Source organism: Podarcis melisellensis (genome assembly GCF_964234715.1).
Source record: "Podarcis melisellensis genome assembly, chromosome: 16".
Lineage (NCBI taxonomy): Eukaryota > Metazoa > Chordata > Lepidosauria > Squamata > Lacertidae > Podarcis > Podarcis melisellensis.
The window spans coordinates 30,504,426-30,518,469 of NC_138533.1; the positions used below are offsets into that span (position 1 = coordinate 30,504,426).

Below are 14,044 nucleotides of genomic sequence, written 5' to 3' on the forward strand. Positions count from 1 at the left end.
CATTGATAAATAGCCGGGTTAAGGCCGTCGGCTGAAATGATAACAAAACTTAAGGTTTATTCCAACATTTAGAGACGATGTAAAAAAGCCAGAAGAAGGAAGGAGGGAAGTCAGCTCCTAGGAGCAAGTATAAATGTGAAATGTAATGCAAAGTGTGTATGTACAGTATGTAATTAAAAAACCAATAAAGATTATCGGGGGGGGGGAGAGACAAAAGGAAACAAGGTTTATTCTTCCTAGCAAACAAAGCCATCTTGAGTACAGGCTTACACCTGGCCACCACGGAGTAATGAGGTTAACGAAAAAAGGCAGGTCCAACACTAACACTGAAGAAACAGCAGGAAGGAAGTAAAGACTGAGAGAGAAAACAATCTACAGGAAGTTAATCAAGAAGGAATCGGCGAGGGAAGAGGAGATTGCCTTTCCGTCTACTGCCCCCCACTGGTTCGGGAAACAACCGACAAAATGGAAAAGGTGGCTGGTATACAAAACATGACCCACGAATAAATGTCTTTCGTAGTTACCGTATTTTTCGCTCTATAGGACGCACCTGACCATAGGACGCACCTTGTTTTAGAGGGGGAGAACAAGAAAAAAAATCTCCCCCTCTCTGCTCAGCGCCGCTTCAGCGAAGCGGCAGGAGAAACGGAGCCCCTTCCATTTCTCCTCCCGCTTGGCTGAAGGGGCGCTGTGCAGCTCTCCCTCTCTGCTGAAGCCAGGAGAGTCTTGCTCTCCTGGCTTCAGTGAAAGGAACCTGAAGCCTGCGGAGCGCAGCGGGAATTCGCGCTGTGCTCCGAAGGCTTCAGGCGGCTATCCCTGAAGCCTGGAGAGTGAGAGGGGTCAGTGCACACCAACCCCTCTCGCTCTCCAGGCTTCAGCGAAATCAACGCGAAGCCTCCGGAGTGTGGAGGGAGTGCTCCCTCTGCACTTCGGAGGCTTCACGTTGCTATCGCTGAAGCCAAGGAGCCTGCATTCGCTCCATAGGATGCACACACATTTCCCCTTAATTTTTGGAGAGGAAAAAGTGCGTCCTATAGAGCGAAAAATATGGTAAATGGACATTGGTGATGGAGATGGGGGGTGATGCATAACGCAGAGGGGACAAGCAATAAGAGCAGGCAGTTTACCTGCAGGACCAGCTGCTGCCAGGCGGTTGCCAGGGGCTGAGCACTGCCAATGTTGCACATGGTCACTCGGTCGGAGGGCTGATTGGCACGTTCGAGTTGCAAGGAGACATTGCGCCGCTCCTCTTCGAGGGCCCGGGTGAGGCGCTCAAAACGAGCCTCTTGCTCCTTAACGGATGCTAAAATGCTGGCAGCAGACCTGATATCATAGTCTTCCATGACTGGGCTCAGACTGTCTTGCCTGTTCACTGATATGGGCCAATGACAAAGGTCAGGGAAAGGGTGGGGGGGAAAGGAGACACAGGTCAGAGGTCAGGAATGAAAAGGAAAAGGAAAACGGCACAGGTTAATTAGTCCGCGACATCATATCTATGCTCAAAAGCAAAAGGGCTGGATCCAGCTAAGTTCTAATCAGAACAGACGCGTTGAAATTCATAGGCTTAGCTTAGGACACATCCACACCATACACTGAAAGCACCGCGATACCACTTTAAACCGCCATGGCATTTCCCAAAGAATTCTGGGAGCTGTAGTTTCTTAAGGGTGTTGAGAGCTGCTAGGCGACTCCTATTAACTTCATGGAGCTGTGATTCCCAGATTTCCCTGACAAACTACAGTACCCAGCTGCATATGTGGTGGACTTATAAAAGGGTAAAAGAGTATTGGGAAATGATCCATAATGAATTGGGGTGGGGGAGAGTTTAAAAGTACTTTCCCCCCAAAACCAGAGTCCTTTCTGTTGGGGATAATTCAGACTGAAATTCCCAGGTGTCAGGAAAGATTATTTATGTATGCCACTACTGCGGCCCGTGTTTTGTTAGCCCCAAAATGGAAAATGAGCGAGGTCCCAAGAAGAATGGCAACTTAAGTTGACGGAATCTGCGCAGCTTGCAGACTTAACATATAAAATAAGAGAAGAAGAAAAACATTGGAAAACATTTACTGAATATGTGGGAAATAATTGTGTACAGCTGAAAACACTGGCAGCATGAAGATAAATACAAAAGAGTAAAAAAGTTATGATGGGTGTAATAATGGAGTACTGAATGGTATAGTTTCTGTAAAATATGCAGGGATTTATGGTATGTAAAATGAACCATGGGGCCAGACGTTACCTAGTGTTTAAAGTAGCATCATAATGCTTTAAACATAAGATGTGAACATGTCCTTAGTTATGTCCAATGATTTCAATCTGTCTTCTCTGATCAGCACTGGATACAAACCCAAGGTGGTGGTTGTTGTTTTGTTCATATCGTTTAGAAAAAGGTTTAATTTCCAGACACTTACTTAATGGCATTGCACCAAATCTTTTTTTAAATTTTTATAAAGACTATGTACACCTTGAACAGAATTTAGATTTATCTCAACAGGCACTGTTCCCCCCCCGCCCGCCCCAAGCTTTCTGTCTGACAAGCGATTCTCACACTTTTCATGAAAGTAATTTCACTATGCAAACAATAATGTACTTTTAAGAATATATTAGCTTCCCATTTTCTTCTCTTTCCCCCACCTCCCGGCCGACCAATTATTTCTATAACTTTCATTCACATCTGATGCCTTTGCTTTTAATAGATGGACCAGAATTAACTCTTTTAAGCTGCAAAAGCACCACACCAGAGGACTGCTAGCGGCAAGATGAAGCTTCAAGGTTGCCTGAGACTTGCTGTGACTTCACAAAACAGCTGGGAGTGGAGTTCCCAAGGCTGAGCTGCTCTAACACATGTTTTTGTGTATGTTTACAATGGGGGTTCTTTCACCGGCAGCTTCCCCATTGCAAAAAGAACCCAAAAGCATCATGTCTACCTACAGATCAGGGCATGTTATATTTGCACAAGCATGTATGGCTTGGGCATTGCACCAAACTGGGAGTGGATCTTCTCTCCATATGTCTTGAGATCTGGCCTGAGGGTTGGCCAACCCTACAAGGGCCACAGAGATGAGTGTGGCCAAAGTAACCAATAAGCATTGCCTTGTGTACACAGGACACAGGCAGGAAGGGCCAGCACACCCGTAAGGCATGGTGAGGAGGTTGCCTCAGGTCAGTAGGCTCTGGAGAGCTTGGAGGGACAGTGCAGCTGCAGTCCCTGCCCACTCAGATGCCAGCCAGTTGTCCCTCGCCAGCCCACTGCCAGGGCCACCTCTCCCAACTGATGGAGGTTTGCAGAGGAGGAAGAGGAGGCAAGGGTTGCTATGGGGGTGGGCAGCCTTTTTCTAGCCCCCCCACCCCAGTTTTGCCTAGAGTGGCAAAACATTCTGAGTCAGCCCTGGGCAGGCAAATGAACATGCAAAGAGGCACTAACACAGGCAGGCAGGTGTACCTACCAACAGGCAGATTTGCCCTTTATATACAGTGCCCAGAGGGGGACGGGGAGAATATATTATCTCCAATTTTCTATTGGTTCTCCCAGGAAGTGACAGCTGAACTCTTAGCCAATACAAATGACACATTTGGTAGCCAAATTTTCTCTGGCAGCTAAGAAGCTTGTGGTGATGTGTTGTGATTTTAAATTTTTATGCTGTAAGTTACAGACTTGTGTGTTGTTTGATTTTAGAGGAATGTCTTGCTTTCTGTTGTGAAGGCCTTTGGCTATACAGTGGTAAAGGTAAAGGGACCCCTGACCATTAGGTCCAGTCGTGGCCGACTCTGGGGTTGCGGCGCTCATCTCACTTTATTGGCCAAGGGAGCCGGCGTACAGCTTCCGGGTCATGTGACCAGCAGGACTAAGCCGCTTCTGGTGAACCAGAGCAGCGCACGGAAACGCTGTTTACCTTCCCGCCAGAGCGGTACCTATTGAACTACTTGCACTTTGATGTGCTTTCGAACTGCTAGGTTGGCAGGAGCAGGGACTGAGCAATGGGAGCTCACCCCATTGTGGGGATTCGAACCACTGACCTTCTGATCAGCAAGTCCTAGGATCTGTGGTTTAACCTACAGCGCCACCCACGTCCCATATACAGTGGTACCTCAGGTTAAGAACTTAATTTGTTTGGGAGGTCCATTCTTAACCTGAAACTGTTCTTAACCTGAGGCACCACTTTAGCTAATGGGTCCTTCCGCTGCCGCTGCACCACCACCGCACGATTACTGTTCTCATCCTGAAGCAAAGTTCTTAACCCGAGCTACTATTTCTGGATTAGTGGAGTCTGTAACCTGAAGCGTCTGTAACCTGAAGCGTCTGTAACCCGAGGTACCACTGTATACAATAAGTTGAACTGATTGATAGGCGGATATAGACATGCACACATATTCAAGACAACCCCGCACAGACTCTTCTGCCAATAAGCGAAGGGGTGTGTTTGCCCCCTGCTCCCCAGTGCAGCACTGAGAAGAGAGGAGACTTTTCTCTCTGCCTAGCCCAGCACTGCAATGGGAAAGAAAGTGCTCCCCTTCTTTCTTCTCAGTCTGGTGTGGTGCTATTGCACGACAGCTTTGGAGTTCAGTAATCTAGATTGATAAAAGGAAAGGAAACAGGAAGCCAGGCCCCGCTGTCCTTCCTGTTTCCTGCATCTCCGAGTCCTTTTGGAAATGGTCACACAGCAAAGGGAGAAGACGTGCTATTGCAAACTAAGAAGAGGTGACCTATTTTGGCAAAGGGTTGATGGGCTGCTACAGGGCTTCCTCAACCTCGGCCCTCCAAATGTTTTGAGACTACAATTCCCATCTAACCTGACCACTGGTCCTGCTAGCTAGGGATCATGGGAGTTATAGGCCAAAAACATCTGGAGGGCCAAGATTGAAGAAGCCTGGACTGCTAAAAGTGGCTTTGCAGTGCAATAAACTTTCCAGAGTTTATTGGTGCATTTGAACTGAGGGACTGTAGTTAGTTTAAACCAGGCACCCCCAAACTCGGCCCTCCAGATGTTTTGGGACTGCAACTCCCATCATCCCTAGCTAACAGGACCAGTGGTCAGGGATGACGGGAATTGTAGTCCCAAAACATCTGGAGGGCCGAGTTTGGGGGTGCCTGGTTTAAACTATGGTTTAAACTTCCCGCTAGGCATCTGGCTGCAGCATTAGATGGAGGTCTTCTTATGTTCTTAAGATCAGCCACAGCTTCACCCTGGCATGCTTCAATAAAGCATAAACAAACCAGAGTTTCCTCCAGTTCAGACTTAACAAGAAGCTGCTGTTAGCTAAAAGGGGCAAAAGGATGCTTCTGATATCTTTCCTGAAGTCATGGCAGAAAATAGGGAAGGTGTGTGGGGGGTGCGAGCCCAAAGGTCAAATCTGCTCATTCACATAACCCAGGAGGGATAGATGCTCATGAACAGGCTCAAAGGCAGCTTGCTAGCAATGCGTGGTGGTCAACCAAATTTTTGATAAATTCCTTCTTGTGCTGTCTGCCTGGTAGGGGCCAGATCCAGGTTTGAGGCAGCCCAAAGTAGGGTTCCTACAATGTGGTGTGGTGTGGTGTTTTGTCTTGTCTTGTCTTGTAGCATGGGAGACTTTCTTTCTTTCTCTCTCTCTCTCTCTCTCTCTCTTTCTTTCAAGTAAAAAACCTACGAATGCATTTGAAAATATTCACATGCTACAGGATTTACACTGGGATCCACTAGCAAACTAGCCCTTATTGAGAGGATAACAGCACAATGTACACTGCCAAATGTGACAGATGTCGTAAATAAGACAAGTGACATACTGCAGAGAAGCTAAGCATGCTTACATGCACCCAAACCCTGACATCAAAAGGCAATAGTGAAAGAGAAAGATACGGCCATTCCAGTCATCAAGACTATTTTTGGTGGGGTGCGGGAGTTGAAATCCTGCACAAATGATAGGTATACAATTCACCTTCTGAAGAATCTCAGCTTCTGCTTAAAAAAAAAAGTTTCTAGCCATTATGAACACACGCATACAATGCTTAAATGGTTGCATGCAATGCCTGCTGAAAATCTCAGAAGCAGAGGAAGTGCTGAATAGATTTTCAGCTGCCAGAGGGATGGCCTTCAGAGCCAATCCTCAACTCCTTTCCACATCCCAGCAGCATAAAATCTCAAAATTGGTGTGTGCCTTAATATTTCATGGAGGTCACAAAGCCCAGCTTTTCTGGTTGCAGAATTTTTACTCTAACGGTCTCTTATGATTAGAGGGAGGTGAATTCCGGTGGTTACCCTCTTGTTGGTTCCCTTAAAGCAGAGAGAAATCTGGGGAGCAGGATGACAAGGTAAGCTTGCTGGAGACAGGCACGCTCTTTCACATCTCATTAGCAGATCGTCTGCATGCACAAGCTAATCAGCAAGGATTGTCACAAGCTGGAAGAGGCAATTCATGCAGCAGCCTGCTTTGAAACATGGTTAAGCAGAGGACACTGTGGCCATTGCCTCCCGCAAAGGAAGTGTAGGGGCTGCTGAGTATATCAAATGATTTGGAAGAAAGCAAGGAGCCACACAAAGGAATATATTTCTGATCCCTCTTCAAAGGAATGTCAGCGGAACCACAGAAAGGATTGGTGCATAATCCTCACCTGCACAGAGGCACAGGGTGAAAATTAACTTTGCGTTGACCTGGCAAGGGTGTTTGGTTGCTGCAAAGTGAAATGGCTCCTGCAAAATGGTACTATTTCTGTGCAGAGATGGCCGGGCGCTTTAACTGAGACTCTTTTCTCTGAAGTTGCAAAGGGGTGGGGGGGGGGGAGAGAATGGGATCCTGTAGCGTTGGCAGAAGTTGATGGTATACATGGAAGAAACACTGGGAGCTTCACACACACATGGAAGCATATGGAGCTCCAGTGAAGAGTGCAGAGCTTCACTCAGAATACAGACAGCAAAGTCAGACAGAGCCGTCACTCAGAGTACAGGAAAAGGCAACGTGAGCATCTTGTATTTGACTTCTGGGATGAACTGGGGTTCCTGGTGTGGTTGGACCACTTCTGTGGCCTGCATGCTCTGTGCATGCCTGGCAGCCTCATGTCCTGGGAGTCTCAAAAGCTATCGACAAAAAATTCTGGAGCTTCCTTTACGTTGTCAGCACTCTTCTGCTTTAAAATTCATCAAGTCTCTAGTGCATGTGGTTGCATGAAGAAGAGACATCTTCTAGATTTCCCTCCTGTTTTTGCACCTGCACGTTGTGTCCCACTGCTCATCTCACAATCCCCAGACAGAAATGTTATAATTGCATTTGTGGATGCACAAGGGAGCCCAGTCAAAACGGGGGGGGGGACCCCCTTTTTCAATTGTTATTGCTTCCATGCATTTTTCGTGATGAAGGTTAAAAGGACATTACAGTTACAGGTTTAGGGCCATAGACTTTCTGCATCAAATCACTGATTTGCACATATTTTTAAAATAAAAGGGTGGATGTTATCTGCATTGGGATCTTGGTGGGGTGGAGGAGAATGTCAACATTACCCTCCTGAAGCTAAGCAGAGGTCAATGGGCCTAACATCCAGAAGGTCATAGGTCCAATCCCCAACATCTCTAGGTAGGGCTGGGAAAGTCCCTTCCTGTAACCCAGCCAATGCCAGGGATTGAACCCAGGACCTTCTACATGCAAAGCAGATGCTCCGAGCTCCAAAACACCTAGAGGGAACCAGGATGGAGAAGGCTGACCTAAGCCCAGCAATGCCTGCTCTGACTGGCAGCAAATCTCCTAGCAAAGGATGTGTTCTACCAGTGAGCTACAGCTTTGCTGGTCCACAGACTAGAATTAGGATGCAGAGACCCCTGGCAGAAGCCCATTCGTGCTGCATCTATCACCAGTGTTACACCTCTGCTCAAAACACTGCCAGTGTTATCTAGGGGCTCCATTCACTTCCTACCACCTGTCCTCATAGAGTCCCGGTGCTGACTTGAACAGCCACAACAACCTCTCTTCTATTTCTAGGCTGGCATCGGAATCAGAGGTTGCTTACCTGTCCGAGCCTTTGACCTGCTGCTCCCTTTGTCCTCCATCACAAAAAGGAGAAAGGAGAAGACTTTTCGGGCTCTAATGCTGGCCGACTAAGTAGCAACCCCAGATCCTTTTGCAGTATGCAGAAAGAAAAGGTCTTTAGGGAGGAATGACAGCCCTCCCCTTCCAGAAATCTCTCTTCTGTCTACTGGAGGCAGAGCAGGGAAACCTCTCTCCTTCCACTCCCCATCAACATAAGCTTATGTGGCTCCCCTCCCTCTTTTCCAGCATCTTACAATAGGGCCCTTGATGCTGCTTTATAGATTCTACACTGCTGGGTGCTTTTTTGAAGCCTGCATAGCTCTGTAGCCGTGAGGCATGGAGAGACTTGGGTTATGGCTGGCTATCCAGGAGGAATCCCAGATATTTCTGCTCCATTGCCCATTTAAAAGACTGAAGCTGTACAGGGTCTCTCTCTGTCTCTGTCTGTCTCTCTCTTTCTCTGCTACCAACCCCCACCCCCAGGCTTCTTCCAGGGCCAATGGGAAGCTAAACCCACAGGCTCCACTATCTTTGCACATCCGAGCGTATTAAACGCACTGTGGCAGCTTCCAATTGTAAGCAGGGGCTAAGAACAGAGACGGGTGTTGGTGGGGAATAGCCACCTCCCCACTCAGGACCCCTTAAGTGCTCATGAAGAATTCAGGAACCACCGAGGCCTGTTTCAGATGCCACTTACGGTTCCTTGCGAATTAAGGCACCCATTAAAGGAACTCCAAGAATTTTCGTTTTCAAGCAGCACCGCAAGGCCTTTTGTTTCATTGCTGTGTCTTTTGTGCTTTGCAATGCCCGAGTCTTAAGCGGAGATTGGAAAAGCAGAGATTAAAGCTAGGGTGTCTAGACAATAGCGTAATGGGCAATACAAAAAAGGGGGTCATAGGATTCCATTCTGGAATGGGGGTCTTTCCCTTGGCTTGCTCATCATTCAATCCTAGCCAAGGTGAGCTTGGAGGAGGGAAGGGGGGAGGCCTTATGTGTTTGGCTCAGGGGGGAGCTAATCTCTCCATGCTCTGCAAAAAAAGGCTCATTGCTTTACAGCACAGAAGCATCCTTCCACTTGCTCCAAAAGATGCTTGATATTTGAATGATTGATTGATTGCATTTATATCCCACCTTTTTCCTCCCAACAGCTCAAGGTGGCATGCATGCTTCTCCCCCTACTCAATTAAACCCCACAACAACTCTGTAAGGTAGGCTGGTGTGCTGGTCCAGGGGGCAGGTTACCATGGGGTGAGGTCCAGGACCTGAGTTGAGGGTCAGCAGACAGTCCTCCATGGGCGAAGCTGGGTCCACAGCGAGAAGCCGGGCAAGGACAGGATCTCTTTGGGAACAGGACTGGATGCTGGCCAAAACAGCTCTTCAACGACGTTGCTCCCGCAACCTGGGACCGGGCTGACTGGCCTTTATCTTCTCTGAGGCCAGGGGCGGTCCCGGCCCCCAGGAGACCCGCCTCTCCTGGCCTTAAGGCGAGCACTCCTCCTGGGAGAAACCAGTTCCCTTCGCCTCTCTGCCCTGAGCCTCTGCAGTTCAGGAGAGGCTGAAGGGCTACTGGGCCCGGGGGGAGACTCACCTGTAGGCACTGAGTCCTCAACCACCTCTGGAGCCAGAGTGGATTCACCTGGTGCCTGCTCCTGAGGATCCAGCACAGGAGTAGGCGCTTCAGAATCAAGGCCCTGCCCCAGCTCAGCCGGCCCTGGAGGCGGGGACTCCTGTGCAGGCTGGGATTCCTCCGGTTCAGCCTCTGAATCAGATTCCCAGGCCATCATAGCTGGGTTGAGAGGCAGTGACTGGCCCAAGGTCATCTTGTGAGCTCCATGGTTGAGTGAGTATTTGAACCCTCGTCTCCTAAGTCCTAGCCCAACACTCTAAACCTACACCCCACTCGTTTCCAGTGTGGTCACATGTGTGAACATGCTCCATGTGATCAAATGCGTGTGGACAAGGAGGGGGAAACAGGTGGGTGACCTGGGGTTAGGCTGAAACCGGGGAAGAGAGATCTGGATGAAGGAATCCCTTCTGCCTTCTTCCCTCCTGGGGAAAGGAAAAAGAGGGTGTCAGCCCATTACTGGCGGTGGAGGAAGCAGAGTCAGAAGCAGAGGGTGCAGTCTGGTGGCCAAGAACAGGCAGCACTCCCATCTCTGGGAACAGATGCAGCCTCCCTGATGCAGTGAATGTCTGCATGCTCAGCAGTCTTGCAAGGCACAAGAGTCTTCCGAGTGGAGACTTCCGGTCTGCTGCGGAGGTTATGGCGGCGGGCTTTGTGTCGTTGGAGTAAAAGACGACACAAGTCCGGCAATTTAAGGGTTGAGGGTGCCGCCAGGGCTTGGTGCACCCCCGAAAAAAACCCCATGGAAGAGTGGGGACCCTAAGGCTCCAGCAAAGCAAGGATAACTCGCTCCCCCATCATCCCCCAGCAGTTGTCGTGCGCGTGGGGCAGAAGGGAAGAGGCTTGAGTCTGCTCTCGGCTTCACCGTACCCTATTGCCAAAGCCCTAACAGCCTGCCACCCCAACTGGGACAACTCCATTGCTTCTGTGCAGTTCTGATCTCCCTGCCCTGATCTTAGGATTACTTAGAGTTGGACTGTTGCTTCGTCTGTCGTTGTGCGTGTATGTCTTCTCTGTCTCATTAAAGATCTCTTCCTTACTCTCAAGTGAGAGCATCTGTTGTCATGGGCTGGACAGTTTTGAGAGAAAACGAAAGTGTGTGTCGGAGAGAAATTGTTGGGGTTGAGGACGAACTGCGCTTCTTATTCCTCACTTAACTGAATCTCCAAATTTTTATCCAGCTATAGTGCCAATTCGTGAAGTTAAAATGAGCTGCCATTTGCAAATTTGCCATCGTTTGCAGTAAAAACGGAACTGGATTGAAAACGCCACCCATAAACAATACTGGTGACAGATGAACACTTGCCGCAGAAAGCCAAAAGATTATGCACAAGCCAGATCTTGCATAATTTTTATTCCCTACCCATCACTACAGGATGCAGCCTTCCTGGGAGTCTCTGGGAGAGGAGCATGTTAGTGAAGCATTTTTGGTCAGTCAGCAACGAGGGCCAGAGACTTAATTTGAATAGCAAATTAACCATTGTCCCATGCTGTGCACAAGTGCAAGAAAATAGACCAGGCGGTGGTATCCAACTAAGTTCTACTTAGAGTATACCCACTGAAATTAAAGGGCCTGAGTTAGTCATAGAATTGTTGAGTTGGAAGACAACCCGAGAGTCAACTAGTCCAACTCCCTGCAATACAGAAATCATAGCTAAAGATTCCCTGAAAAATGATCATTGAAGCTCAGCTTAAAAACTTCCAATGAAGGAATGTCCTCTACCTTCCCAGGTAGCCCATTCCACTGTTGAAGGTTCTTGCCATTAGAACGTTGTTCCTAACATTTATTCAGAATCGCCTTTCTTGTAATTTGAATCCATTGGTTAGGGTCCTGCCCTGTGAAACAGCTAAAAACAAGCTTGCTCCACCCACCATGTGACACCCTTCAGATATTTGAAGGTGATTCTCATATCACTTCTCAGTCCTCCCTTCTCCAGGCTAAACATACCCAATTCTTTCAACTGTTACTCATAAGGCTTGGTTTCCAGGCCCTTTCTCATCTTGGCTGCCCTCCTCTGTACACTTTCCAGCTTGTCAATACCCTTCTTAAATTGTTGATTAACTTCGATGGGTCTACACTCAGAAGGTCTAGCATTAAGTATAACCCCTAGAATAATTTTGCAGGGTGTAGAGCTGTGCACTTGAAGAGGAAGGAGCAAAGATAGCTTACTCTTTGCAATGAAATTGATAGCTCATGGAGCAGGTTAGATGTGATGGCACAGTAATCAAACAGCATTCAAGGGCATGTGATTTCTCATGCAGATTTGGAAGACATGCACTGAAAACCAGGCAATACACACCCAATAAGATTAGGAACGTCTCTGTGTCAATGAAGCTGGGGCATCGCACTTTAAAAGTTAGAGGAAAGTAAACCCATAGAAGGCCTCAAGCTGAATCAACTGCAAGAGAAGAGAGGAGGAGAGAAGAAAAGTTAGTTCTAGACGGGTTAGTAACTGGAGTAGCCTTCTTTGATAGACACAGCGATGGGGAGAAATTAAATCCAATTGTATTTAAAAGGTGGACCTACCTGATTTGCACTTTCCAAAATTCATGAACCACCACAAAACTATCCTTCAAAATTCACAGATCCAAAATTTTGCAATGCAGTTCTCCAGCCACATAGCATGATACCAAAATGTACACATTAAAATGCATGTTTTAAGAAAATTAAGATCCAAAAAGTATTAGGGAAAGCTGCTTTGCAAAAGTGTGTATTTTAGGCACAACTACAAAGATGTGTGTATTAGGAGAAATTCACACTAAAATGCTTGTGAATTTTTATAAGGACTTTAAAAAAATAATCACGAACTGATAAGAAAATGTGGAGAACTGAACTTAAAGAGTGGAAAAATGAGAAACCAAGAGAAAGTAAGATTATCAGATTCGTCCATCCCTAGCTACACCTAAGTTTTTTTCTTACAACTATGTGGACTAGAGACATACTTCCAATCAGTAACTACCTAATTCTGCTATAAAACTCAGCCAGGTCTCCTGGGCCTTGCTGAAACAACTTGAATGCTCAGTCTCAACTGCTGGACCACTATCCATGGTCCTGAAACCACACCATTATGTTCCTCCAAGGTACTGACGGTGCCGACGGTGCCTTGCTGTCCTGCCTAGAGAACCAGGAACTTCTGCCCTCCCCTTGGGTGAATTCTCTCTTTGATAGTGGACATCCCTGTGGATCATGGCATGGGGGACCTTTCTCAGCTGACAATTAGGATGCACATGTTGCTGCTGCTATACAGGACTGAGACTCAGTTTGTTCCTTGCTGATGCAACATCAGAGCTCTGAGTCTGGCAGCCCACCATACACCCAGCCTGAGATCTGCCTTGCCTCATTTCACCCAAGCAGGATGCTTCCTCCACACAACTACCCTAGCTCTGGTTGGCCAACTTCCAATCTGGCTCGTTGTCCACCATCCCATGCCAACAAAAAGCAACCCACAAAGAAGGAGATTTCAATGTAAGGGCCAGAGAGGCAGGCACAGCGTGCTGGTGTCAGAGGAAACAAAAATAGGGCTGGTTAGGAGGTTTTGTTCAGCACCAAGAAAAAGAAAAGCAACCTGTGAAACAAAGAGCTCAGCCAAGGAGGAAATGAGAGCAAAAGGAAATGCCATCCAGAAAAAGAAATGCTCCCTAACTAGACATTCCTTTCAGAAGGAGTTCTGGAATTATTTAAAGCTTCAACTGTACGGGTAGGCCAATGAAAGTTGTGCCTCAGCAGGGGGAGAAAAAAGGACAGGGAAGAATAACACTTCAACGTGAGATTACAACTCCTGATTTTAGAAATTAGGCAGCCTCGACTGAGCCCTCGGTGATTCCATGAGCTGGAATTTAATATTCACAATGCTAAGAAAACTGGGAGTCCCGCGGTGTTTTTAAATTAACAATTAGCTTAATAAAACTCAGGTTCCAAGAACAAAATAGCAAAGTGATAATTCACAAAAAGTCACATATGCCAAACAAACTGGTAATATGGAGATGTGCAAAGCACGCCTCTCTTACGCAGAACAGAAGGGGAGCCCCACTGAATCAGGCCGATGGTCCCTCTCAGCCAACACCCTCTTCTCACAATGGCCAACCAGATGCTTGTGGCAAACCCACAAGTGGGATTTGAGCACTAGAGCACTCTCCCCTCCTGTAGTTTCCGGCAAATGGTATTCAGAAGCATTGCTGCTTTCAACTGTGAAGGCAGAGCATAGCCATTGTGACTAGTAGCCATTCTCCTCCATGAACTTGTCTGATCCTCTTTTAAAGCCATCTAGGTTGGTGGGCATCTGCGACACGGGTGACGCTGTGGTCTAAACCACTGAGCCTTGGGCTTGCCAATCGGAAGGTTGGCGGTTCAAATCCCCGTGACAGGGTGCGCTCCCAATGCTCGGTCCCTGCTCCTGCCAACCTAGCAGTTCAAAAGCATGTCAA

The 14,044-nt window shown here is 47.6% G+C and overlaps 1 protein-coding gene across 11 annotated transcripts in view; it reads right to left on the bottom strand.

The window, feature by feature from the left end:
• ARVCF (ARVCF delta catenin family member) overlaps positions 1–14,044 on the bottom strand; it is a 601,392-nt gene that overhangs the window by 324,276 nt on the left and 263,072 nt on the right. For 9 of the 11 annotated variants that reach the window (XM_081893277.1, XM_081893282.1, XM_081893283.1 and 6 more), the window contains 2 exons: positions 11,920–12,018; positions 1,128–1,372 (listed from right to left, as the gene is read on the bottom strand). The exons of 1 other annotated variant lie outside the window; for it this stretch is intronic. In XM_081893277.1, the coding sequence (XP_081749403.1) occupies positions 1,128–1,343 (216 nt within the window). In that variant the 5' untranslated portion in view covers positions 1,344–1,372; positions 11,920–12,018. The remainder of the gene's footprint in view (positions 1–1,127; positions 1,373–11,919; positions 12,019–14,044) is intronic. One more of the 11 variants, XM_081893281.1, reaches the window with a different exon arrangement.